Source organism: Coloeus monedula (genome assembly GCF_965178545.1).
Source record: "Coloeus monedula genome assembly, chromosome: 2".
Taxonomy (NCBI): domain Eukaryota; kingdom Metazoa; phylum Chordata; class Aves; order Passeriformes; family Corvidae; genus Coloeus; species Coloeus monedula.
In genome coordinates this window covers 59,435,703-59,461,182 of record NC_138782.1, presented here as the reverse complement: position 1 = coordinate 59,461,182, position 25,480 = coordinate 59,435,703, and the positions used below count along the sequence as shown (strand labels likewise).

The 25,480-nt window shown below is 35.5% G+C and overlaps 1 protein-coding gene across 2 annotated transcripts in view; it reads left to right on the top strand.

Annotated features, from left to right (window-relative positions):
• The window catches only part of SCAF8 (SR-related CTD associated factor 8), an 89,983-nt gene that overhangs the window by 27,817 nt on the left and 36,686 nt on the right, over nucleotides 1-25,480 (top strand). The window contains exons 5-20 of one of the 2 annotated variants that reach the window (XM_082299974.1): nucleotides 1,321-1,477; nucleotides 2,641-2,771; nucleotides 5,636-5,812; nucleotides 9,141-9,220; nucleotides 9,618-9,735; nucleotides 12,406-12,537; nucleotides 12,663-12,775; nucleotides 13,260-13,453; nucleotides 15,675-15,775; nucleotides 17,399-17,512; nucleotides 18,155-18,311; nucleotides 19,501-19,631; nucleotides 20,623-20,767; nucleotides 21,290-21,370; nucleotides 21,964-22,185; nucleotides 22,831-24,553. In XM_082299974.1, the coding sequence (XP_082156100.1) occupies nucleotides 1,321-1,477; nucleotides 2,641-2,771; nucleotides 5,636-5,812; nucleotides 9,141-9,220; nucleotides 9,618-9,735; nucleotides 12,406-12,537; nucleotides 12,663-12,775; nucleotides 13,260-13,453; nucleotides 15,675-15,775; nucleotides 17,399-17,512; nucleotides 18,155-18,311; nucleotides 19,501-19,631; nucleotides 20,623-20,767; nucleotides 21,290-21,370; nucleotides 21,964-22,185; nucleotides 22,831-24,539 (3,762 nt within the window). In that variant the 3' untranslated portion in view covers nucleotides 24,540-24,553. Of the gene's footprint in view, nucleotides 1-1,320; nucleotides 1,478-2,640; nucleotides 2,772-5,635; nucleotides 5,813-9,140; nucleotides 9,221-9,617; nucleotides 9,736-12,405; nucleotides 12,538-12,662; nucleotides 12,776-13,259; nucleotides 13,454-15,674; nucleotides 15,776-17,398; nucleotides 17,513-18,154; nucleotides 18,312-19,500; nucleotides 19,632-20,622; nucleotides 20,768-21,289; nucleotides 21,371-21,963; nucleotides 22,186-22,830; nucleotides 25,249-25,480 lie in introns of those variants that run through there. The other variant, XM_082299975.1, reaches the window with a different exon arrangement.

Genomic DNA, 25,480 nt, shown 5'->3' with positions numbered 1-25,480 from the left:
TTATATAGCAAACGTGGAATTTGTTTTTGAATCAAGCAGAAATGCAGTAACATTTCATTTAAGGTAACAACAAAAACATGTCACTGATTCCTCTGTCTGGCGCAGAGAAAGTGCAAGGTGCAGGTAGATACTGAGCCACAGGAACAGTTTTACATTTCTGTTCTGGAGAAATGAGGGAAGTTAGAGCCTCTGGTGGACTTGTCAAGGACTGCTTATTAAACAGACTTTCAAAGAAGAAAGGCTCGGATACTGTAATTCTGAGTGGAAGCCATCAGAGATTTCTTTAAGGGAACTCTAAATTGCATTTTCCATGCAGTGAAAGTTCAGCGCTTCTCTCTATTATAGTTAAATATCCTCTTGTAGTTCTGGGCAAAGAGACTTCTGTTTCTTTGTTTTGAGCACTGTGGCTAAGTACTTCATGTTCTTGTTTTATAGAATTCAAGTAATTAAACCATCTTTGTGAAAGCAAACACCAGATCCTATGAAGAATTTCTTGCTGTTTGTAATACAACTCACTTTTTTCCCCAAAATAAAGCAAAATCTTTCATTTTGGTGGAAGTGAAGCTTATTAAAAAAAAAGTCTGGAAGCAGATCAAAATGGTGATCAGTTTATGATGTAATAGAATGCTTCTATTGAAATAGAAAAAAATATAATAAAAATGTAAGCTGAACAATGAGTTACAGCTAATGGAATTATGTGAAGCCTTAATTCTGATTTTTTTTTTCCTTCCCCACGATCCACATTTTTTAATATTACTATGTATTTTCAATAGGCAGGTAGTTGTGTTCCAGTTTAAACTTCTAAATTCCTCACTTCATGAGGAAATGAGAATAGAAATGAGCTTGCAAAATATTAAGCTGCTTTTCTAATAAAAATATTTAGCAGTCTTATTGGTATATGCCCATTTTTCAGTGCACATAAATGATTTCGATTCATAGGCAGAACAGAATCGCATTTATATATGTTAACTATAAAAAATTAGGAGACTAGTAATTCATTATTGTAATTACTAGCCATGTTTTAAAATGCTTCCTTAAAATAATTTTCCTTCCATGTCATCTTCCAAGAGTAGAGGCATGTTTTTGGTTGAGAGAACATTGTCACCTGTGTGTAGTAGCTCCTTGCTGTTGCCTAGGGTCAGTCTCAGATTCATAGTTTGACATCTTTGGTGTGATCCAGTATAACTGTCCTTGCTGTCTGCAGATCTGAAGGTCCTTCAGTCTAGACAGATTAACATTGCTAGCTAAGAATTCCATAATCAATAATAACAAGAAAAATAAGCATGACTCAGGTCTTTTGTTGTCTTTTCTTCATTTTAGAGTAAAATTGTTAGAGTGCTAAATTTATGGCAGAAGAATAATGTGTTCAAGAGTGAAATTATTCAGCCTCTCTTGGATATGGCAGCAGGAATTCCTCCTCCCGTTGTGACCCCTGTCTTGCCCAGCACTACAGCTGCTATGAGCAACAATACGCCAGGTAAACAAAACCAGATGGAAGTCATAATTTGAATCAAAACACTTCTGTCAGCTTTGGTGTGTTGCCTGTTAACATGCTGAAGTATCTCACTTGAGTGCTAGAAAGAAGTATATTACAGATATCATCAAGATCAGGGAAACAGGAAAACATTATGATAAATGTGGACTTAATCATTTTGTACTCTTGAGCATCTGCCTTGCTTATGTAGGTAGATGGCAGGAAAATAGATTTTTAACTTTGTCACTTCCTCAAAATTTTTTCTTTCGAGGTTGGGATATATGGGGAGTTGGCCAGATAGGAATGGCTTCTGGCACCTGCCTTTGTAACCCACCTTTTGCTGATCCCATGCTGAAAAGCAATGGGATGGACACATTCACCTTAGTTTTCAGTGGGAAAGCAAATTTGTGAAATTTTCAGATCCTGGAGTGCCTTTTCTGCATCTTCTAGCTCAGTATTATTTATTTAGTATGACTTCATTAAATTGTTGGAATCATAAGTCTGCTCTAATGTGTTCTTAGATTCTGATGCAAATTGACTTTTAAAACAGTAATCTAGTCATATTTAGCATTCGTTGGTGTATCTCTACTTCTGAGCTATAAATGCAAAAGTACTTGCATGTATAGAGGATTCTTCTGGATTATGGCATGAAACTGATTATCAGAGTGCTGATTTAGTCTCAGTGTTTTTCTTGAGAAAAAGCAATAAAACAAGCAGTCCTCATGAATCCAGCTGATGTAGGTTGAAATTTTTAGTTGAATCCTTAGGACTCCTCCTGGGGATAAAGTGCGAGTCCAGTGAGATTCAGACTAGCAGACGAGTAGATTGCTAACAATTATCTTTTGGTATATGTAGTTTCCACTGAATGTTTTGGAATACTGTGTGAAACCTATTTATTTTGCCTTCATCAGTGTTTTTGTTAGTAGCCCCAATAGGTCAATAACGAAAAGATCTGTGAACTACACTAATACAAAGTAATTCTGCTACTTTAGGAATGTTCATGTGAGTCTGTGTTATTTCTGTGTGCTCTCTGTGTATGTCAGAAAAATAGTTTCAATTGATGTGCTTTCTCAGTATTTAATAACAGCAGGCTTTTTACTTCTCTAACACTATTTTTAAATTTCTGTGTTAAAATATTTTGGCATATTGGTTTTTCTCTTTTTTAGGTACACCTGTGACTCCAGTTACCCCAGCCAATGTGGCGCAGAGTTTACCTGATCCTTGGGTATCCCAGATTGCTAACACAGACACCCTTGCTGCTGTTGCACAGATTTTACAGAGTCCTCAAGGCCAGCAGGTAACTATTTTGTAGACAGTTACACTGTACACACTGTAGACTGTCTGATACTTTGTGTCTTTAAGGTACAGGTAAGGAATGCTTTCAGGAGTATCTCTTAGATTTGTGTCCAATATCCATGTTAACTGTCCGATGAGGCTGTTCATCACGAGTAAGTTTCAGGTCAGTTAAAACTCCATGTTACCTTTTGTAGCTGACCCTGTTTGTTCCTTAAAAGTGTCTCAGGTGATTTCAGATAAGATGGTCTGTAATACATGTCTATATCGATGACAAGTATGGATCTATTGCAGATGACTAAATCAAGAGCAACAATAATATTTCATCGATACAGATATAAAATAGAATGCAAGTTAAAGCACATTTTTCTTTTGGAAGCCTGAAGAGGAGCTAAACATTGTACAGAATTACAGGATGGGAGCAAACTTTTTCAGGAATTGTACTGTGTGTTGATTCAATTTTTTATCTTTCCATCAGCTAAACATAGGTTTCATTTTGCAGCATTCAAAAATAAGAATTTGGAAGTTACTATGTTCTTCAGTTTTTAAATGCTCAACTCCAAAAAAGTGTCTTGATGTTCAGCATCACAAGAATCGCTTGTCCTCTTAACTCAGTCACGCACAATTGTCTTTCTGTAAAAATGTAGATCATAATTTTTCAATCTGTGCTAGAACTATGGCACCTGCATAACTTTGGCATTATGCTTTTTATTTGGACTGAGGTTGTTTCACCTGCTGGCATACTAAACAAAAATACACACATATGAATGAGAAGCAGTGGCCAGTGAAAGTTCTGGTGCTGGCAGTAAGAACTTTACTTAGTGAGAATGTTTTACACTATTTAGCTAACCGGAGTTATCTGTAATTGTTCATAAATGAAGTGGAGGGAATACTTTCATCTGATTACACTGGAAGAAACTGAAAAGCAAAGGAAAGTGAGTTTGTGGGGTACTTTGTGAAATATGGAGGAAAAATAGTGGACTCGCTCTTAAACAAGGAAAAGATATGAAGTGAGAATGGTAAATGCATGGAAAGTCAGTGAGGTAATTCAAAGTTTGTTGCTTAGAGAATACAAAAAAAAGAAAATGAAGCAAGAGAAAAAAGTGAAGATGACAAAGCAATTACCGTTTTAAAGACAGCAGATCATGAAGAAATAACATTTGGATATTTAGCTCAAAATAGTCTTAAGCAGAAGTGTGGAGACAGACTGGGTACACAAAAAACATGTACATAGGATTGGTAGATGAACTATGATACTTGCTTACATGCTGTCTATCTCTTTTATTCTTGTTCTCCAAACCACTCCATCTGCCACAGCCTCTCCCTGGCTCCCCAGCTCCAAAGACCTTGATTTAATCCTACAATTGTGTTTTATTGGTGAGAATGCATGCAGGTAAATTGAGAGGCCAGACACAGGAGAGGGCAGACTAAGAAAGATGTGACCAACAAGAATGTGAAAACAGCAAGAATGGTGCCCATCCAGGATTCTTCCACTTGAGGGCCTCCATCTCTGCTTCTTCAGTTTGATTCCTTCCTACTGAGAGCAATGCACAAGGTGGACCAGCTGTATCAGCCAAGTGGGGAGGTGTGGGGGAACTCTTCAGCTTTACCTATTGCAGCAATCAGTGAAAGCTCTTGCTGAGGTAGAACAACAATTGAAGCCTTTTCAGAGGCTCTGCTGTATAAGAAATCTGTATAACTGTTTTTAAAAGTAAAAGAATAGGGAAAATTGTTTCACATTATCAGGAAGTAACTCTTAAAACAATCTTGAAAAAGGGTCACACATTTTTGATGCATTATAGAAAAGAAATTCAACCTAATCAGCTTATGAAGTTTCTAGTGAGGCTAGTAAGAAGGGATGGATTGAGCCCCCTAAGAGTTCAGTAGGGAACCCTATAAGGAGTTGGGATATGAATGTAAAGGTAATCAGGGACTTAGGTCAGCATAGTTTGAACTGCCTGGATTTGCTTAACCTTTTTTCCACAAATATCTGAAGATAAGGCTCCAGGGATTTCTCTCTTTGAATGTCAAAGAACTGCTTCCTCTAATTCCACAGTGCTTTAGGAGAGCTTCTTCCCATAGGGTTAATATTTTTTCGTAAGGCAAATTTTGTTGAAGCATCCCTATTCAACAGATAAGTTGATCTGCACATGAAAAAGCCTTTGATTTCCTCTTTAGGACAGCTTCCTAGAAGATTATGTATAGATAGGGATTTGTAAAGAAAGATAGGAAGTAAGGCAATCAAGATAGACCAGGTGATTGGTTTGTACATTTGCTTTTTATGTTTTGTTAACATAGCAAGGGCATTGCATTCTATCAGCCCAAACCTGAGTTTCACTGTGAGATTTTGCTTGTGTCTTGTGCAGAGACACTGGTGCAAGCTCTCCATATGAATAGGTTGCATTGGCCTGAAGTGGAGCTTGCCACAGTGCAGGTCTTTTCTCTGTAGAAATGCTGTTACAGGACACAGATTCTCCTAATACAGGTGGGCCCTTAGGAAGCTGGAGTAGGCTAACAGATTTTTTTCAGGTCAAAAGGAATCAAACTGGAGAAACAGAAGAGGGGGAACCCTAGAAAGCAGGAAATCCTGAGTGGTGACTGGCATCATCATGCAACCTGTCAGAGCAAGTTAGGAAGAAGAAGCATCTGCCTATCTTATCAGCCCCAGAAAACAAATTAGCCAGTAAGTGGGAAAAAAATTTGCTGTAAATGAAAACAAATTAAGACAAAATAATAGCCATAGGTTAGATGATATTTCATTCCTGAGGGTTTTTTTTACTAAGTGGAAGGGGAAAAGTCTGTTTTGTACTTTGTTTTTTGCTTAAAAAAACCTCTTGTTCAATGTATTTGTTATCTTTTCTCTTTTAGCTTCAGCAGTTGATACAGACACTGCAGATACAGCAGCAGAAACCTCAGCCTTCACTACTTCAAGCCCTGGATGCTGGTCTTGTCGTCCAGTTACAGGCCCTCACGGCACAACTCACAGCTGCTGCTGCTGCTGCTAACACACTTAATCCACTGGAACAGAGTGTCTCTTTTAATAAGGTAGAAGTAGAATAATAGAAATTTGAAGGAGTATTTATTTTTAAAATATATGTATATGAGAAGTTCTTCTGGATTTTATTGTTTGACTTCAAACATTTTAAAAATACATTAATATACTATAAAGTGCTTACATCTTGAAAATACAAAAAAAGTGTCTAGACAGAATAGAGCAAATGAAAATATTAGTTGCATATTAGTTTAGGGCTAAATGGCACATAGTAGAATATCTAGAGTTGGAAGGGATCCATGAAGTTTATTCAATATGGTAATGGATTTGATTTAGCAAAGGTAAGCCATTGTTACATGTGTTTTCTCACCCTTAGTAAGACAGCAGTGAGAATTGTTTCTTACAAGGTAATAAATGGAAAATATGCAGAAATTATATTTCCAAAAAAAAAGAAAAAAGAGCCAAAAACCCCCAAACCAAACTACAAACAAAACCAGAAATTTAAGAAAACTAATGTAATTGCATACCAGGTGGTAACAACCATGCAGGCAATTGCAGCCATAGTAGTATAATACCTATAATAAAAAAAAGGATGAACTTCTGCTGAAAGAATTATAACTAACTAAATAAATAAATAAACATTGTTCTATTATCTTTGGAAGAAACAGTTTGTGAGTACATAATCTCTGTAGCTTTGTCCTGGAGTGAATAAATACTAAGAATAAGGAAGTTGGAGAAGAAAAACAACCTTTTTTATTCTTAACTCAGATAATCTCTTCTTATTGAAAATAATGCAGCTGTAAAAATAAGTCAGGAAAAGAATGGCCTGTACTCCTGCTCTGCCATCAACTCAAGAAGGGTGTGGTCCCAGGGAATGAATGCATCAGCTGATAGTGCCATAATATTTACATACAGAAAGTATTTCATAAGTTAGCATTATTCTGCAGACTTCAATTCCAGCATTTCCATGGATAGGTGTACTCAGCTATGGCTGCCTTGAATGTTGCACAGCATAAATGAAGTAAATTAAAGGAATTCACATTCTGATGAGATGTTTATATACAGACATAAAAAAAGAGGCAGCTTTTAGGATAAAAAAACATTTATTAGTATTCTAATCCAAAGGAAACAGTGAAGCGCAGTTTTCATTCCATGACATAATGTTGGTGAATTGCATTAAAAATATGAACCATGCAGGAAAATAGTTTTGATCAATGCATAAGTATCCAGTTTATCTTTTTTTAAAAAAACCCTATTCCTAATACATTTGACAGTTCTTCCAATCCTTTGTTTTCAAGCTCTTCAGTCTCTGTACAATCTTGTGTTACTTAATTGTGCAAATTAATATGCATTATGTGGAAAATTCTTTTGGCAACATCAAATGTGCATGTTTTTGACCTTGCTACAGACCATATCCCTGTGTTATGGTAAAAAAAATTTGATCAATATTTCCTGTGCATTTACCGTACTCTTTTTATTGTAATTTCCAAATAGAATATCCTGATCCTTACAAAAAAATTTGTTTCCTTTCAAATAAAAAGCTTTTTTCATGTCTTTAATTCTTTCTGTTGCTTTTTCGGAACATATTTTCTTCTTAGGTAATTAAAGTAACATATGTAGCATAAAGGGAAGGTTCTGTGCTTCTTATATGTGTGTGTGTGTAACATTAAATTTGATATCCTAGTATTTAATTTAGTTTAATTCCTATTGCTTCATTGTAGAGAGTATTCTTTTACAAACTATGTAAAAATCAAGATCTTTCAGTTCAGATTTTTGGCTTTCTATATGTACGATGTTACTTTAAACAAATGTAAACAAAAATCATGCTGGACGTTTACCTGTCTTGGCTGGAAGTTCTCTGGTTTTCTCTGGCCTCAGTTAATCTAAATGTTTGTTTTGTTAGTCATGAACTGTTGACTATTTTCTATTTATTTCTTTTCTCAGATATATAAATAGTACATATTCTGTTATTTTCCTTCCTACTTTGTCATGATGGAAGATACATGATGATCAGTAGTAATTTAAGTTTGAGGTTGGTTGTTTAAAATGCACAATTTTTTTCAGAGCAGCAGCATTTTATAAGTGCTTCACTGGAAAATATTCTAACAGTACAAACAAAAAAGGCAGTCGCCTTGCTTTATATAGATTAGGTATATATGGTGAAAGTTGTTCTGGATTTTAACATCCCATCTCACATAAGCTTGATGGTCTGTGTTTCTACTGTGTTTTCTCAGAGTCATATTCTGTCCTGCTTTCATAAATATTGTATTGGGAAAAGTGGTTCTAAAAATTCTTGATTGATCAGTCTTCTAGTTAGCTTAGGCTTTGTTCTTCTTGCTGGACTCCAGTAATTGAGAATAAATAGAACATCCTGAGAGAAAATGGGCTATTGAATCACCATGGTTTGTTGCTGAAGATGTTTTTGCCTTAGTATTTCAAAATGACTGCCTTATGTTCTCATCCTCTTGGTTTTTTTCTTCTGAGATTAAGGTTTGAGAAGAAGTTATGGTGGTTTGTAGTATAGCATTAGCTAGAAGACTTCCAAGGTGTGCAAAGATGCATGGACATGGCTTTAGTAGCACAGCTCTATCACTACGTAGTGAAAAAAAAGCCAATCTCACTGACAAATAACATCTGTTGTGTTTCTTCATGCTTGTTCTTTAGTTTTCTCTTCAAGAAAGTAAAGTGCTACTCAAATGCTTCTGGACTTTTTAAAATTAATAGATAAACTTTTTTACTTAAGCGGAACTCCAGTTTAGACATCTTCGCAGATAAAACAGGAAGTTTATTCAAGTTTTTCTCCTTGTCAGATACCTTTCTTTTAATCCATTATAAGGCTTATTCCTCTTACATGATAACTGCTTGCTTTGATTTTTTTTGCAGACCATGTGAGAAGTTGTTTTCAAGGAGCAGTATATTTGAAGGAATTCAGGTTGTCTAAATGACACGTGTGTGAAAATACAGTAATTCTTTGTGAAGTAATCAAGCTGTAGGTCTTCTCTTGATATGAGCAGAGCAGTTTGCTGATAACCAAAGGATTGAATAGTTGGCCTCTTCGTAGTAATTCCTTCTAATTAAAGGTACCATTACATAAAATTAATCTATTTAAGCTTTACTCCAAAGTAGCTCTGAGTTACTGTGGAAAGCACGTGTGGTTGTACTTGCAGCAGCAGAGCTCAAGAAAGCTGGGGCAAGATTTGATGCACTCAAGAGTTTGATAGCAATAGGAGTATGACATTGGATTTTCTATTCAGGTTATTTGCCAAAGTTTTTTTGTTTTTTCTTAAATTGAGAAATAAGAGCATCTTCCTATTGAAAAGGAAATAGACATAAAGGGACATATAAGAAGTGTTCAGTAATGCCTATTTTGTTTTCTCCTAGAAGCTGATGGACAGGTTTGACTTTGGCGAAGAATCAGAACAAAATGAAGAGCCTAAAAAGGAAACTCCCTCTTCCCAATTGTAAGACCAAGCTCTGTTTCTTATGGAAAATGCTAAAATTTGCGTGACGTTAGTTGAACATTAGGATTAAGTAAGGAAAATATTTATTTCAGAGCATAAGTACACCAAAACAGTTGGAAAAGACAGTTTACTAAATTATACACACTTTACTGTAAGTCTGTGTGCCTGAATTTTTGATGACTTTATCTTCAAGTTAGCATATTCTTTGCTTTTTATAGTTATATTTATACAGTTGATGGTATAATGATACTATTAGAAGGTGGAACTAGCTCCATTGTCCTCATTATTTTACATTTTAGTTAACTCAAAACCCAGTTGTGAAGACCTATTTACTAACTGTTTAAACCAAGAGAAAAACTGTAGGCTTTTTTTTAAAATTAAAATTATTTCATTTTAGGCCATTAGTACCAGAATCTGTGAACAACTCACTTTTTCACCAACTAGCTGAACAGCTACAGCAACAAAATTTAGAACATCTCAGACAACAGCTTTTGGAGCAGCAGCAGCCTCAAAAGGTAAGAACTCCATCTTGTGGCCATTGTAGTAATTTATGTTCTCTGCTGATAAAATATTCCAGGACAAAAAAGTTGTGTTGTTACTGACAGTTTTCTTATAATTAAAGTCTTTGTCACTAGCTGACCATGTAACAGAAGCTTGCAGAATAAGTGGGACAAGTGGAAAAGAGTGCTTAAAGCAGAAAAAACCCACAACCAAATGTGTGGGGTATACATTTTGCTTCTCTTAGGAAGGAATACTCATTAGCTGAGTTAGACATGACTGTGCTTTGGCTGTTCAGCTCTTTGTATGGGGGGAAAAAAGTAAGGTGAGCACTGAAGCGATTATGCTCCTGTCTCTGAAGGGAGGACAGAATAGAGACAGTGGATAACTTTAATTTCCCCAGGTTTAATGTCTTGACTAATAATTGTCTCATTCTGTTGAAGAATCTGAGCTAAAGCATATAGTCATATATTTCCTGAGAAATTATTCATTGAGAACTGGTGCTTGAGACAGCCCAAGGTTCCTTCTTAACTATATGAATTGTGTCCTCTCTACGCTGAAGTAACTTGGCTTATTTCTACTGAGGTTAGTCCTCAGTACTTAACTGTTCTTTCCCCCTCCTGATCCCATTTAAAAAAAACCAAAACAAAACAGAACAGAAGTATTTTGTCTTGATACTGGCCAGGTATAAAGTGGACTTCATGTGGAGTGTTTGGATCTGGCTTCACAGGAAGATAAGAATCTCAGATTGGAAGAAAAGACAAGGGATCACAAACTTAACAAACATCTGCTGGAGATTTTAGTTTAATCTGTGCAAAGGCAAAGTTGTAGAACCATTGAATAGTCAGGGTTGGAAGAGACCTTAAGATCTTCAAGTCCAGTTGTCAACCAGCACTGCCACTGTAACCCCTGAGCCACTAAACTGCATCACCCAGCCCACATCCAGATATCTCTTGAACTCCACCAGGGATGGTGACCCCACCACCTCCCTGAGCAATCTAATCCATTCCAATTTATTTTACCGTTTTATTTTCATTTCTCATTTAAGTGTAGGAAATGAAAAAGAATATGCAACATAGCTAGAGACTAAATAGTTTTGGATGTTGGTGGATATCTAGCCATTTCCATCTTTAAACACTAAAAATGTTGTAAAGGAATAAAGCATTGAAGAATGCTTCTGTTTGAGGAGCTTTTGATGTGTCATATCAAAAAGTAATTGTCTAATTTGAATATAAAAATATTGAATGTCTACCTTATTGTAAAATAAGCAAAATCAAAGTTTACAATACATTTATGGGAAGAATGTTTACTTGACTCTCCCCTTACTATTTGATTTTCTATTCCAAGACCTGAAGGATTTTCCCTTCAGATCCAGTCTTCTTGTCTAGTCAGTATGGAGAGAAAGTTTTCTTTTCACCTTGATAAGAGCTAAAAGATACAAACTTCTTCTGGAACTACTTTGTAATGACTGCAGCACATTATGGGTAATATTTTCTTTAATTCCATGTATAAGTTTCATTGAGAAAGATCAAAGAGAAAGAGAAGGAAAGATAAAGCACAAAGCAAAATTACTAGGCATCTGATCAGCAGAGGGAGAGGAGGAGAGGACAGAGATAAAAACAGAAGGAGCAACAAGAAATGTAGGCCTTGATATCAAGAAACAGGTTGTTGAAGAATAATTAAATATAAGGAAAATGAGACAAAACATACTGTCAGAAGACAAATAAATTAAATGAATTATAGGAGAATATTTTTTTACATACTTGTTATAATATGTTTAAAAAATACGAAGATAAAATTGTTACTACTAGTCATTCTGCTAACTTCCTGTCGTTCTCTGGGCGCATAGAACAGGTAGGATTTGTTTAATTAAAAGTTAAAGTATAGTGAGGATCACTGAAATGTTTACCTGCATTAATGGGTTATAGATCTTAAATTACTTATCAGAATTATTCTCATATAATTTCTTAATATTTTAATTTCATTTATTCTAGTTCTTGAATTTATCTTTAATCTTAGAGATATTTATTCCAAATCTGTACTTTCAGGCAATGCACAGGCCATTACAGTTTTTTCTCTAGCAAGTCACCAACACCTTTAGTATTCCACATTCTTTAACTTTGGTGTTTTTTCAGAACTGCTTATTTTGTTAGGTCTCTTGAAATTGCCATGTTGACATAAATGGCATAACTTCCTCCCTTTCAGAAATTGCTTGTCTGAAACTGTGCACTGTAAGAAAGTTCAGACTAGTGTAAATTTTTTAACTGGTTCAATTGGTATAGCAAATATTTTTATTATGTTAGTATCAAAATAACATTTATTAATGCATATGGATGGTGGACAAGTGGGTATCTTTCAGGGTCACTACATATGGATAGTTTGTCCTGTGAATTTTTGTTTTGAAGCAGCTGAATTAAGCAGTAAGTTGTGTACTTTGTATATTCTGTGTACTGTGGTTTTTTGATTCAGCAAATAGATACTAATCTTTTATAATCAGGAATACTAATTATTTCAATGTTTTGTGTTTAAAGATGATACCATAAAAGAAGGAATGGAATGGATTGATATCCAGTTCAGCTTTCATATTAATGAGAAGTGGGAATATCTTTTTCATATAGTATCATATTTTGACAGTAAGCATTTGAAATTGCAAGGGGCTTTATGGTATATTATTAACTGTTATTTAGGCAAGCCCTGAGGAGAATCAAGAAGGAAATTTTGGTTCAGAGCACTCTGCATCACCATCACAAGGGAGCAGTCAACAGCAGTTTTTAGAAGTGGAAACTAATGTAGATGATTCAATGGATATTCAACAACAGGTAAAACTATTTAAAATTTTATTACAGAAATTGAAAGGAAAACACATACTAACATGATTTCAAGTTGTATATATTGTGAGTATGTTTATTAAGTGTTATTGAACATCTTTTATGTCTTATCTCAGGACATGGATATAGATGAAGGTCAGGATATTGCTGAAGAAGAGATTTTTGAACAAGAAGAAAAGAAATCAGCTGTTCGTTCAAGATCAAGAACTCGTTCGAGATCTCGTTCAAGGTTCTGTAATTACCTTGTATTAAGTAAATGAAGGTTTTCTGAAAAAAACTTGCAATTTGTGATTGTCAGTCTCAATTCTGTATTTTCCAAAATTGTCATAAGTAGTTTTTGGCATTGAAAAGATGCTTTCATTAAGTATTTGTGTGTTAGATGCAGACTGTATGACAGGTTATTTGCCATATCTGTGGTTTAACTGAAATTCTTTAAGACCTGTTTAGGTTACAGAAATAACTAAATCTAGCCAGCTGGGCAGGCTTTCTGTGCCAGAGAATTAGGTAGCGTAAATATAGAACATTTTGAATGTGTTTTGTTTTAAGGTGTACATTCTATTCCTCACCCAAATGGCATTAAGTTTATTTCCTGAAGCAGTTTTAGTGAATATAATGGAAATATCTGTGTAGTGCTTAAAGTTTGTAGTTAAAGGACAACTAAGTCAGAGTATTTTTTTTTTTAACACAGCATACTAAAATTAAGTATTTTGTAGGTCACCAAGGAAACGAAGGTCTAGATCACGGTCTGGTTCTCGTAAGCGGAAACACAGAAAGCGTTCACGCTCAAGATCAAGAGAAAGGAAGAGAAAGTCATCTCGGTCATACTCCAGTGAAAGAAGGGCTCGGGAAAGGGAAAAAGAACGTCAGAAAAAGGGATTGCCTCCTATACGGTCAAAAACACTAAGCGGTAAGTGGCACCTACTTAGTGTTTTAAAAATGTAGGATTAAATGGGAAAAAGGCTTAGTTTTCATTGACAGAACAAGATTTATGTTGACTACTTATAAATAAGTTTAATTTCTGATGTTTCTTACAACTTACAAAGGTACATCATGTCATCTTAGATGAGAGCAAGTGTCATACTGTTCTACTGATGTTCTTACACTGTTGCACCAGTGATTTTGCTTCTAAGCAGAGAGCAGCAAGGGCTGTCTCTAAGTTACAATCTTCTTTCTCTTTAATGCCATTTTTAACGGGACATTTGAAGATATCCAGCAGCTGATCTGAAAATTGTTAGACTGGTAAAACATTAAAAGTGTGTAGTACACACTTTGAACACTTTGATAGATATCTTAAAAGCCCATGTTTTAAAACCTTTACAGTGGTTTTTTTAATAGATTTTCAGAGGAATGTAGTGCCAAAGCAGGTGGAATTTGCTAGTGTAAGACAGACCATAATTGTGGTATCTTAAGAAAATATTCAAAAACCAAGGGGATTTCAGCCTCTGCAGGGTGCTGCTGCACACCTGCATTTCTATAGAGAATTTACATACTTAAAAAAAAAGGAAGGTAGTAAGGAGAAAAACAACTTCCTCCACACAGTTGCTTAAATCAAAGGGGATGTATTTTGAGAATTTAACTTTGTTTATATAGTTTATAACCTGTTTCTGATGTAGTTTTGCATTTATCTTGTGTCTTAGAACTATATTGTTGATTTTACAAGCAGCTCACAACTCATTTTTGTAAAGGAAAGAGTGTTCTGTTCTCTTCACATTAATATTTTGCATAATTCCAAGGTGACTTTAAACTGGGGACTGTACTACAGTTTAGATGCTTCTTTTTTTCCTTCTTCTCTGGTTTTTCACATGAAAAGAGGCAAATCGGTTTTATGGTGTAGATTTCTCCCAGTAATCCACAAGACAGGGAGCTATAATCAGAATAGTTGGGAGCTGAGAGACAGAGATGTTACCTAATGTAACCTAATGAACAGCAGCAGTATTTGAGGTCCTGTGAAGTGTAAAGGAGATATTAAGAAGGCTGAGTGAAGTGTGGAAACTTAGAGGGGAGGTAAATGATTAAATAAATAAGTAATTCACCTGACAAGTGTTCTACTTAATGGTATTTGTTCAGTGACAGCCACTATTATTACTTGCTGAGATCTGAAGAATTTTTTCGTAGAGCTTAACACCATGAGATACAAAAGGGATATCTATCTACAAGCATGTAAGGAACACGTTTTGTCCAAAAGAAATCTTACAACTGGTCATTCTCAGCACTGCAGGGTACTGATTTCAAATGAAAATGTCAATTGACAGAGGAGTGCACATCTCTGGTTTCCAGTTTGGTGCAGCAGGATTGGTACAGGAAAGAGATTTCATGTATCAAGATGATGATGAAGAAAGAATGCTTCCTTGGTTAAGTATAGGGCAGGCCAAGAAATCAAAGTTGCACACATAGATTGGGCAATGTTTGGGAGACAGAGGGATTGGAACCATGTACATATGGGAGAAGGAAGTCTTAGCTCATGTCAGTGAGTGTATTTGGCGAGGACAATGGGTGGACATTTGGAAGGCAGTTGCAGGGATCTGGGCTTGTGGTGGAATTGACAAGAATCAGAAGTATCATGGATGTCTTCAGCCTGATGGGCCACAGATAAGTTTATCTTTCTGGGTTGTTCCCCATGGTAAATTAATAGTATTGTTGCTGTTTCTTTCAGGTGAAAATGCAGTGTATAGTACTGCAGTATTAAGTTCCATCTGTAATACACTTTCAGCCAGTTAGAACTTAATCTTACTTTGTTAAAATTGACTTTAATCCTAAAGGCATGGGTTTTTTAATGGAAAGTAGAAGAGAAATGTTTTGGGTTTTTTTCCAGAATTAATTTATGATTCAGTTTACTTTAGCTGATAATCTACAGAATTCTATGGTTTTATTTCTATTGAAACAACTATTTTGTTTAAAAGAAAATGAAACAAGAATGAACACTTGTAGTGCATATGTTTGGTGTTGTTTAAGCCTTTAATATTTTTCTTAATGTACTAAATCTCTATACAGTAAGTAATAGATGTACTATTCTTAGGTTTTTATCAGTGATTTCTGTGTAATTTTAAAACTTTTTACATTCATGCTGTAGAGTATTTCATAAGCTAACATTCAGTATTTTGATTGATGTGAATGTGTCTCTTCTACAGTTTGCAGTACTACTCTTTGGGTAGGTCAAGTAGACAAGAAGGCTACACAGCAGGATTTAACGAACTTGTTTGAAGAATTTGGACAAATAGAGTCAATTAATGTAAGTAAGCATGTTGCTATGCTTTTTCAGGAATTATAGACTAGAAACTTAAGCATGCTTACGCCTCTGAATTCCTTGTAGCTGCTTAAATTTGTATTTAGATTTTTTTATCACAGTTTAAAAACTGTGGTCATGGTATTTGCCACCTGGTTTTGATCTACTCTGTTTTGAAGCACTAAAGACAGTACACTTAATGCTAAAAAGCTCCTTCCTAAGCTCTAGCAATTTATGCAGTTTTTACACCAGGGTTTAACCAAAAGGTTATGGTGGTTCTGGTTTAGTGGTGTGTCATGGAGCAGGTATCACTTTTCTTTAGCCTAAGGACACCTGATGTGTATCCACATTGTTCTTGGTTACCTTCCAAACAGAGGATTCCTTAAGTAGAATCCTTTTCAATAAAACATTTAGAAGAAAAGAAATTATACTGTGAACAAAAGTTGATTCTAAAATGTGACAGTTAAAAAGATGCTTATAATTGGGAGATACAGTTCTCATTATTTAGAGTAATTTAGAGTTAGGTGTTTAGAGAATTACCTCAGTTGCATATAATTCAGCTTCAAGATACAGTGGTTTTTCTCCTAAAATGGCATATCTGCATGAGAGAAATCTGGGTTTTCCTCTTTCTTCAGCAGTTTTAAAATGCTTCTTGTGCAATTTCACTCATTTCAGATCATACTTTTACTGTTTTCTTGTCATGTTAATATATTCAAATATGTAGTTAATAAGGAATACTTCTTGTGGTTTTACAAAATCTTTTAAAAAGTTTCAGAAATCAAAAAAACCAATCCTGTAGACAGACATTTAAACCTAATTTTGTTTTGCAGGAACTATCAATTAAGGAAAAGTAATGTAACGGCCATAAATATCCCAATGCCTGTTATATTTCAAAGGCAAACCATATTGTAGATAGTTCATCCTACGCATTCCACAAAGCTGAAGTACCTAGAATAACAATGTATATCTTAACGCAGTTCTTATAAAATATGTTTACAATCTGTCATCTTACCTGTGTTTGTCACATTATTGTGTGCATTTAAACAGTGTAAAAGCACACCAAGATTTTTGACTAAAACTGGTATAAGCAATTGTCATACATAATATGTAAGCTTGCAAAAGTTACACGCGATGTCATACAATAAATAAAACATGCTATACATACATACGTACAATAAAACATTAAAAAAATCACCTTCAGGAATGAGGACTCTACCATTCAAAAATGCAATATAATTTTGATCACTATTTTGCTCCTCTGTGAAAGGTTAATGCTCAGCTCACAGCGAATTTGGAGCTTAAGAAGAGGTACCAACCTCTGCTTTTCTGAAGTTGTCATAATGTGGCTCCCAGTTTTTGTCTGTTCCATGTTGTTTAAATCTTTCATGTCACTTATAACACACATTCTTCAGGTTGCTGCTGCTTCTTGAAAATGTTGTAACTGAAGTAGCCTGCCATTATGACTCTTAAGTTTTCTTGATGCCCAAACTTGTTAATATGGCCGATTAAGGTAACAATTGTTTACAGGGTAAGCCTTTCCTCCTATAGTATTAGTATTCAGTTAGTGTAGTTGCATAATCTGCAGTACTGATTTTCCTACTTTTTAAGACCACTGCTGTTTTTCCATAGATGATCCCCCCAAGAGGATGTGCTTATGTCTGTATGGTACATAGACAAGATGCATATCGTGCTCTTCAGAAACTTAGCTCTGGGTCTTATAAAATTGGATCTAAAATTATTAAGGTAAGGTGATTTTAATCTAAGGATGCTGTCCGTTTGAAATACAGTACAATTTTACTATGGTGGTTTGTCTTTTAGTAGGTGTTCATTCACATGTGCAATGTGGAGAAGAAGAGTGAAGCAGTAAGGTGTAAATTGCTTTCTCTCTGTGTAAAATGCAGCTTTTAACAGTCAGTATGAAAGATAGAAAAATGACGTTGACTTGATATTTAGGAAACATTTGGACAATCACTTATGTACGTACAGCCTAAGTCCTGTAACTGACCATGTGGGTCACTTAATATTAAATTTTATAGTATTCTCTGAGTTGATTATTTTATTAAATGTTATGGGGTTTTTTCCTGCCTTCTTGGTGCTTTAGGGGTAAGTCCTTGAAATACTGTATTTTTATTTTCCCCATATATATGTTAGAATTAATGTAGAACAAATCTAAACTTTCTGATGTAATTAATCTTACACATACCTGTTGCAGAGGCTAAGTAAACTTCCTGCAGGTTCATTTAAAATCCAAACATTGTTTAAACTTTAATAAATAAACACTGAGGATTGATGTGCAGTGACAGACACTTGAAGGAAATAATCTGAAATATTCTATTCCCAGGTTATATCATTTAACCAGATTATCTGATTGGGTTTTATTTTCAGATTGCTTGGGCGTTGAATAAAGGTGTGAAAACAGAATACAAGCAATTCTGGGATGTGGATCTGGGAGTTTCCTATATTCCATGGGAAAAAGTGAAATTGGATGATTTGGAGGGCTTTGCTGAAGGTGGCATGATTGACCAGGAAACAGTAAATACAGGTATAGGCATTAACAATTCTGATAGTTAGACAATGTGTTTGTTTTGGTAATTGCAAATTCTTAGAAAATTTATTATTTAGGAAATACATACTCTTTTTTCATTTACATAAATTTTTCTAGCTCTTTGTTTATAATATAAATGGCACTGTAATAATGAAATCTAGACTGTATTTTTAGATTAGTAACTTGTTGATTGTCTTGACAATGAGGAACTGGTGACAGAGGGTAATTAGTTTAGGCCAGTTAATAAAGGTTGGCATATTTTAAGAGTTATGAACTTTTTGTGCACTGGTATGTGAAATATTAATTTGTGTAGAAATTGTTATCTGCTTGTGATTAGGAAGGTGTTGTATTCAGGTATAAGACTTCAGTTGAAATTAGAACTTGTCCAGATAGGTACAGCTTAGCAAAACCTTATGGTATTTTTTCCATAAAGTCAGAGTGACAGAAAAACAAGTACTGGTTGTTTTGTGTACTAAAACAATCAGACCTATTTCTGAAATCCAATTGAACAGCTTGTTAGGTTTATGAAAGATTTACTTGTACTGTATTTCCTTGAAACAGATCTAACACCAAATGATTGGACTATACCGAAATAAACAGTAGATTAAGACTTTTACAGTAGTGACAGTGTTCTTCAGGTCAAAATACAGTCTTGATATAAGAGAAAATGAGTATAAATGACAAAAATTAAAACATGTAGCATTACTGAAATACAGGCACTATGTTACAGTTAAAGTACAAAACTTTTTGAAGAGAGGGCAGATGGAAGAAATGGAGATTGTGGTGAGGTTTGTTTACATGAGGATTCTTTCTCATTGTACAGTTGCCAGGTGATAACACACATATTGGCTACAGCAGTTTTTAGAAAACAGGAGCGTACTCTATATTGCAAATTGTTAACAGAATGACTGGTGAAAAAACTTGGCATGTTTTGAAAAAACAGTTTGTATACAGGCATAATTAAACAGCATTGCAGGTAGATAAAGATATTTTATGTTCTTTAAAATATGTAATAATAAATAATTGCACTCTGCTCTTTTCATAATAAGTTGGAGGGCTATTTGTAATAAATCTATGTAGATACTAGATTCAAATTTATTGTGTATGAAGGAAGAGGGTTTTTTAATATTTAAATAAAAATAACACATTAATTATCTTTCTATAATGAAATACATCATTTTTAAAGAGTGGGAAACAGCCAGAAGCTCAGAAGCTGCTAAAGAAAATACTCAAACGACGCAGAGTGCTGCAGTTGATAAGAGTACCGTTATTACAACACAGACAGAAGCTTACACACAACCAGTCACTATGCTGCAGGTTGGTATTGTCTGAGTTTGCAAAAGCCCCACAGAACCAGTGGGCAGACTTTTTATTCAATACAGGTAAACTTTAGTGCTGAGTTTAAGGGATAAAATATTTTTTATTTAAGTCCTGCATACATCAGTGTTCATCTCTGAAATATTTTGAATAGAATCGTTTGCCATGGTTGATAATAATCTTTAGTTTCATGCAGTTGCTTAATACAAAAGTTTTTGTATTTATATTATTAGTGTTTTATCTTTCCAAATGTGTATAGACATTTCCAGTTCTTGAACTGACATAAAATGGTATGAATGTTAATATAATTGCATTTACTTGGATTGAATTTTGAGCTTTTTCCTCCTCACGAATACTGTCTTCAGTCTTATTTCAACTGTCTCCTAATGTACACTGTGATCAGTATATATTTAAATATACATGTATATAGTGCATTTATACTGCTTCTAATTACATCATTGTAAATATGATGCACTGTAACAAAATGCATAGCTCAAACAGAAGTTTGAGAAATATTAAGTAATTTTCAGGATTTCATCATGATTATTAGCCTTGTAATTACACACACTAAACTTAATATTTCAGTACTGTTCTTAAATACATAAGTTTTTCTAGTGAAACTAGAATCACTGTTTTCAAAGTGCTCTCAAATTGCTACGCCGTCTACATTTTTCTTCCTTTTCTCTCTTTGCATTTCTGCATTCACCCCTCTGCGATAGGTAAATTTTTACTCTTGAAGAGATAAAGTGTTAAACTGTCGTTTTGGCTATCTGAGAATAAAGATAACATAGGATTCTTCCAGTGTCCTTGTTTGCCTGTGGTGTACCATTTCAGAATGCAGTCTAATTCTTCAGAGTGTTTGAAATATATACAAAGCCTTTTGGTGCATTTAGTACTTAATGTGAATTGCAGTTAAATCAGTTTATCCTTTTTAATGTCCTTGAATACTGTTAAGTATTGAAGCTGCTTGTTCTTCTTTCCATGAAAAAAGATTCCAGTAGCTCCAGCTGTGCCTGCTGTTAGCTTGGTTCCACCTGCATTTCCTGTCACAATGTCTGTCCCTCCTCCTGGTTATAGCCCAATTCCTCCTCCACCCTTCCTGAGAGCAAGTTTCAACCCTTCACAGCCACCTCCAGGTAAGTCAGTAAAAACGAAATGCAGTGTGTAATGAGCATAGGTAGTTCATATACATCTGTGTACATCTGAGTTTTCTGTCAGCTACTGGTTACTGTCTGAGCAAGTTGACCTTTGAGTCTTAAATTTCAAACTAGATTAAAATTAGTTATCTCTAACTTGGTGTAATTTTTACCAATGTAAATAGGAATACAATGAGAATAGAAATCACAGCTTTTTACCTTTGCTAAAAATTAAACTTTAAAAATGTTTAAAATCAATCTCCTTGCTTTTGAAAAGTTTGAAACTTTCGCTTTTCTTCTTTGGGTACTATTGACAGAAATCACTTAAAGATGCGCCTGCAATCATCTCTAATGAAGATGAGGTTGGTTTTGAACTCAACAACCACTGTTGCCTCTTCCTATTAATTTGTTGTTTGCTAGTATTCAGTGGTGCAGCTTTTTGGGATAAATAATGCAGGCAGTCTTTTACTGCAAAAGTTTGTTTGCTCTTCATGTAATTATTTGTCACTTTTTTCCGTACAGGTTATATGCCTCCCCCAGTTCCACCTGTTGTCCCGCCACCTGTTGTCCCACCACCTGTTGTCCCACCAGTTGTTCCAACACGTAAGTTTGATTCCTCTAACAATTGTTTGTGTGTGATGAAAAGTTTAATTTGTTTGTATACTCCTTGTTATTTAATCAAAAGCAAGTTAATCCTGTGTAATGGAAAACAGAAACACAGAAGTTGTTGCTCAGATGGTTTAAGCAGGCATTGAGAAAAAGACTTACAGAGCTTCTAGAGTGAAAAATTATACCTAACGTGGAGTTACTGAAAAAAGTTAGGACGAATTGTTAATTATTTGTATGCATACTTCAATATTTGGACCTCTTTAACACATGTAGCTGTTACTGGAGTTATTTGGTCTTAGTCACTGGTAATATGTAATAATTTATTTTAGTTTAGCATTCTAACTGTATTCATTTAACGTTTAAAGATATGTTAGATTGCTTAGATTTGCTTGCAGCTCATGATCTCTAGAAAAAAACCCCTAAATATTAACATTGCTGATTGAGGATAAGAAATTTATTATCCAAAAATGTACCAGTTAGGGTAATTAATTTCACTTCTTTTGATTTACCTGCCTGACTTCTACCAAACTAAATTTGAAGGCTTCAGTATATGATTACTGTGATACACTTCTGTTATTTCTTTACAGCTTTGGTACAGCCTCCATTACCAATTGCACAAGAGACGATGAAGGATGTTCCTTTTACTAGCCTTGTTCTACCAGTTGGCACAGTTACTAGCAATCTAGCTACTCCAACATTATCTGCTGGAAGTGTTTTTAATCCCCTGCCAATCAACAAACCAGAATCAGATGACAAAGGATCACATCTTACAGACCTTCAGATTTCTTCTAGTGAAAACAATAGATCTGGTAAGAAATGTCTTTATTGTCTGATATGATCGTGTATAGGAAGCATCACACCCTGAGAGATTTTTGCAAATCATAGTCCATTGCACTAGTAACAACAGAATAGGAAGTTTTGGCCTGGGTAGGGTATCATTCTGTATTTAATTTGGGGAAGTGATGAGAACTATCTTTGTCATCATCTGATCATTGACTTCTAGCAGCTTATGCTCAAATGTGTTTTTCTCACAGTCTCAAGAAGTAAAGCTGAGTCTGGGAACCCATTAGAAAACTTCTTAAAAGTGCATTTTTATTACACGAGTAGCAATGGAAAGAAGCAGGAGAGAGTAGGATTGTGTAACATCTATAGAATTTGATCAAAGATTTTAATAGTTTCGTGGCATAAATTGGGTGATAGCAATGGGGTATGTCACTTTTAAGCTGCTGTACAGTCTTTACTATGTAGAGACATTCATTTCTGTGGCGTAATGTCTATGTATCATCGATGTGTTTGAAGTAATATATATTCATTATAGAAACTAGAACAGACCTTGTCAGCAGTATCCTCACTGCATGCATTACCTGAACATGGATTAAACTGCATTTTGTTTTGAATGCTGTGTGTTACACTGGTATTTTCTGTTAACTGTTCTTCTTGTTGCTGCATTTTAGTGCAAAGTGATGTCTCAAGTAGCTCTGGACTTGTTGGAGGAGTGCAGCCACCCAGTGTCTCAAGCAATTCTGGGCTTTCTGGAGAAGGGCCACCACCCACTGTCTCAAGTAGCTCTGGACATGCAGGGGGAGTACAGCCACCCAGTGTTTCAAGCAACTCTGGTCTTGGAGGAGGAGTGCAACCACCAACTGTTTCCAGCAATTCTGGTCTTGCAGGAGGAATGCAGCTACCTGCTGTTTCCAGTAGCTCTTCTCTTGCTGGCGGGATTCAGCCAACTAATGCCTCAAGTAGCTCTGGACTTGTGGCTGGAGTGCCACCACCAAATGTCTCAAGTAGCTCAGGGCTTCTGGCTGGAGTGCATCCACCCAGTGTCTCAAGCAGCCCTGGCCTTCTGACAGGAATGCAGCCACCCAGTGTGTCCAGCAGCTCAGGAGTTCTGGCAGGAGTTCAGCCACCAAATGTTTCAAGCAACTCTGGGCTTCTCATAATGCCACCACCCAATGTTTCAACTAGTTCTGGACTTATGGGAGTGCCACCACCAAATATTTCAAGTAATTCTGGACTTCTGGCAATGCAACATCCAGCTGCAGTTCCAAACATGCCTCATTTAAATATCAGTAATCAAAGAATGCCAGGAATGCCTCTTATAGATATCCGTCCAGGCCTAATGCCCCATTCGCCTGGACCAAGGTTTCCATTAATGCAGCCAGGAATGCCACCACAGCGTAGTATTCCTCCTCCCGCAATCCTTGATCCATCTCTTCACCCACCACCACCTCGAGGTCCTTTTCCTCCAGGAGATATTTTTAATCAAACAGAAAGACCTTTTGGAACACCAGGAAGACAAAATATTGATAACATTTCTTCTAATCCAGAGAAAAGACTACTACCACTTGGAGGTGATAACATTCAACAGGAGGGAGACAGAGATTATCGCTTTCCTCCAGTGGAAAACCGAGATAATCTTAACAGACCATCTCCAGTGGATGTCAGAGATTCTGTTGGACGACCACCAGTTGATCCAAGAGAGGGCATAGGAAGGCCTCCAGTAGATGGAAGAGAGCACTTTGCAAGACCACATATAGACATGAGAGAAAATTTTGGAAGACCAGGTATAGATAACCTTGGCCGAAGAGAGCATTTTGGTTTCAATTCAGACAAGCACTGGGGACAGAGAGGAGATTATGATGAAAGAGAGCACCATGCCTTCCCTATTTATGGTGGCCCTAAAGGCTTCCATGAAGACAGAGAGAGGTTTCGGCATGTGAACTATAGGTTTGATAGTAGAAGTGGTCCCAGTTGGAATAGAGGTTTTGAACAAGATGCTCACAGAGATTTTGATGACCGCAGAAGACCCTGGGAAAGACAGAGGGATAGGGATGACAGAGATTTTAATTTTTGCAGAGAAATTAATGGGAACAGGTTTGGAAGAGACAGAATGTCAAACAACTGGATCCCGCCTCCACATCCACGGGTGTTTGAATATTTTGATGGGGCCACTTCTCAACGCAAAGCTGATGATATGCCCCAGGTAAATGGTGAAAATACAGAGACAGAAAGTCAGCCACCAACTGCACAGGTGCAGGATGATCCAGAACTTTATGAAAAACTGTCATCTTCCGTCGAGATAAACAAAGAGAAGAGTGACACAGAAGCTGATATAGAGAGTGAACCAGTGGTAGAAAGCACAGAAACTGAGGGGACATAATCATCACTCAGTAGGTAAAAGATACCTTTTGTAAAGTTGTCATCTCTCTGTAATAGATAAATGGCTGACTGGACCGTAGCAGTTCTCTTTTGTCTGCCAGAATTAAGTTAATCTGATGTTCATGTTCATCTTTCACTTAAATAACTGTACAACTGACTTGTATAGAACACTGTTCTTAATTTGAACATGGTAGGTAAACGTTTTTTTTTGCTTTTGGTTTTTTTTTGTTTTTTTTTCCTTTTTTTAAATTTTATTTTATTTCTTTGGTAAAGCATAAACTTGCCCCCAGTTGCTTTTAATTTCACAATGATAAATTAACAGCTTGTCAAACAAAGACTTCCTATGGAAGAAAATGGAATTTTTAGATACTACCCTTAGTTTGGCTATCGAAATTGTTATACTTGAAAACAGGTGCTGGTGTATCTTGTCCGTGTTTTTAGGCTGCTGCAGAATTTTAAAGTATAGATAAAGCTGTGATATTTTATGTTCCTACAATTTGGCAGAAAAAAAATGGCCCATGTTACTTAAGGAGCATAACACAGAGATTAAAAGTGGTTTTGTAAAATCTACACTATAGTCTCTGTTTTCTCTAAAGTAAGTGTTTGTGATTTGTTCCTCGTACTGCAGTGGGTTTAAAAAATGAAAAAGTACATTTTAATGTTGGGTGCATTTTGTTTTTAGATGCCAATAAAGCATATTTGTTTGATAACAGTGTTTTAGGTATTGTATTTTTTTAAAAAACCTGCAAGCTCTAAAACTTGGAATCAGCTATGATATGTGCTTAGCCAGTTGTTGCAAAAGGTTTATATTACTTTTGTAAAACCAGTGCAACAGTTACATGTGCAAGAAGCATACGGTTTTTACATCAAAGATCATGCAGTCCTATTAGTTTATGTAAATAACATGTATGTAAATATCTGTGTAAACTGTTTGCAGATACC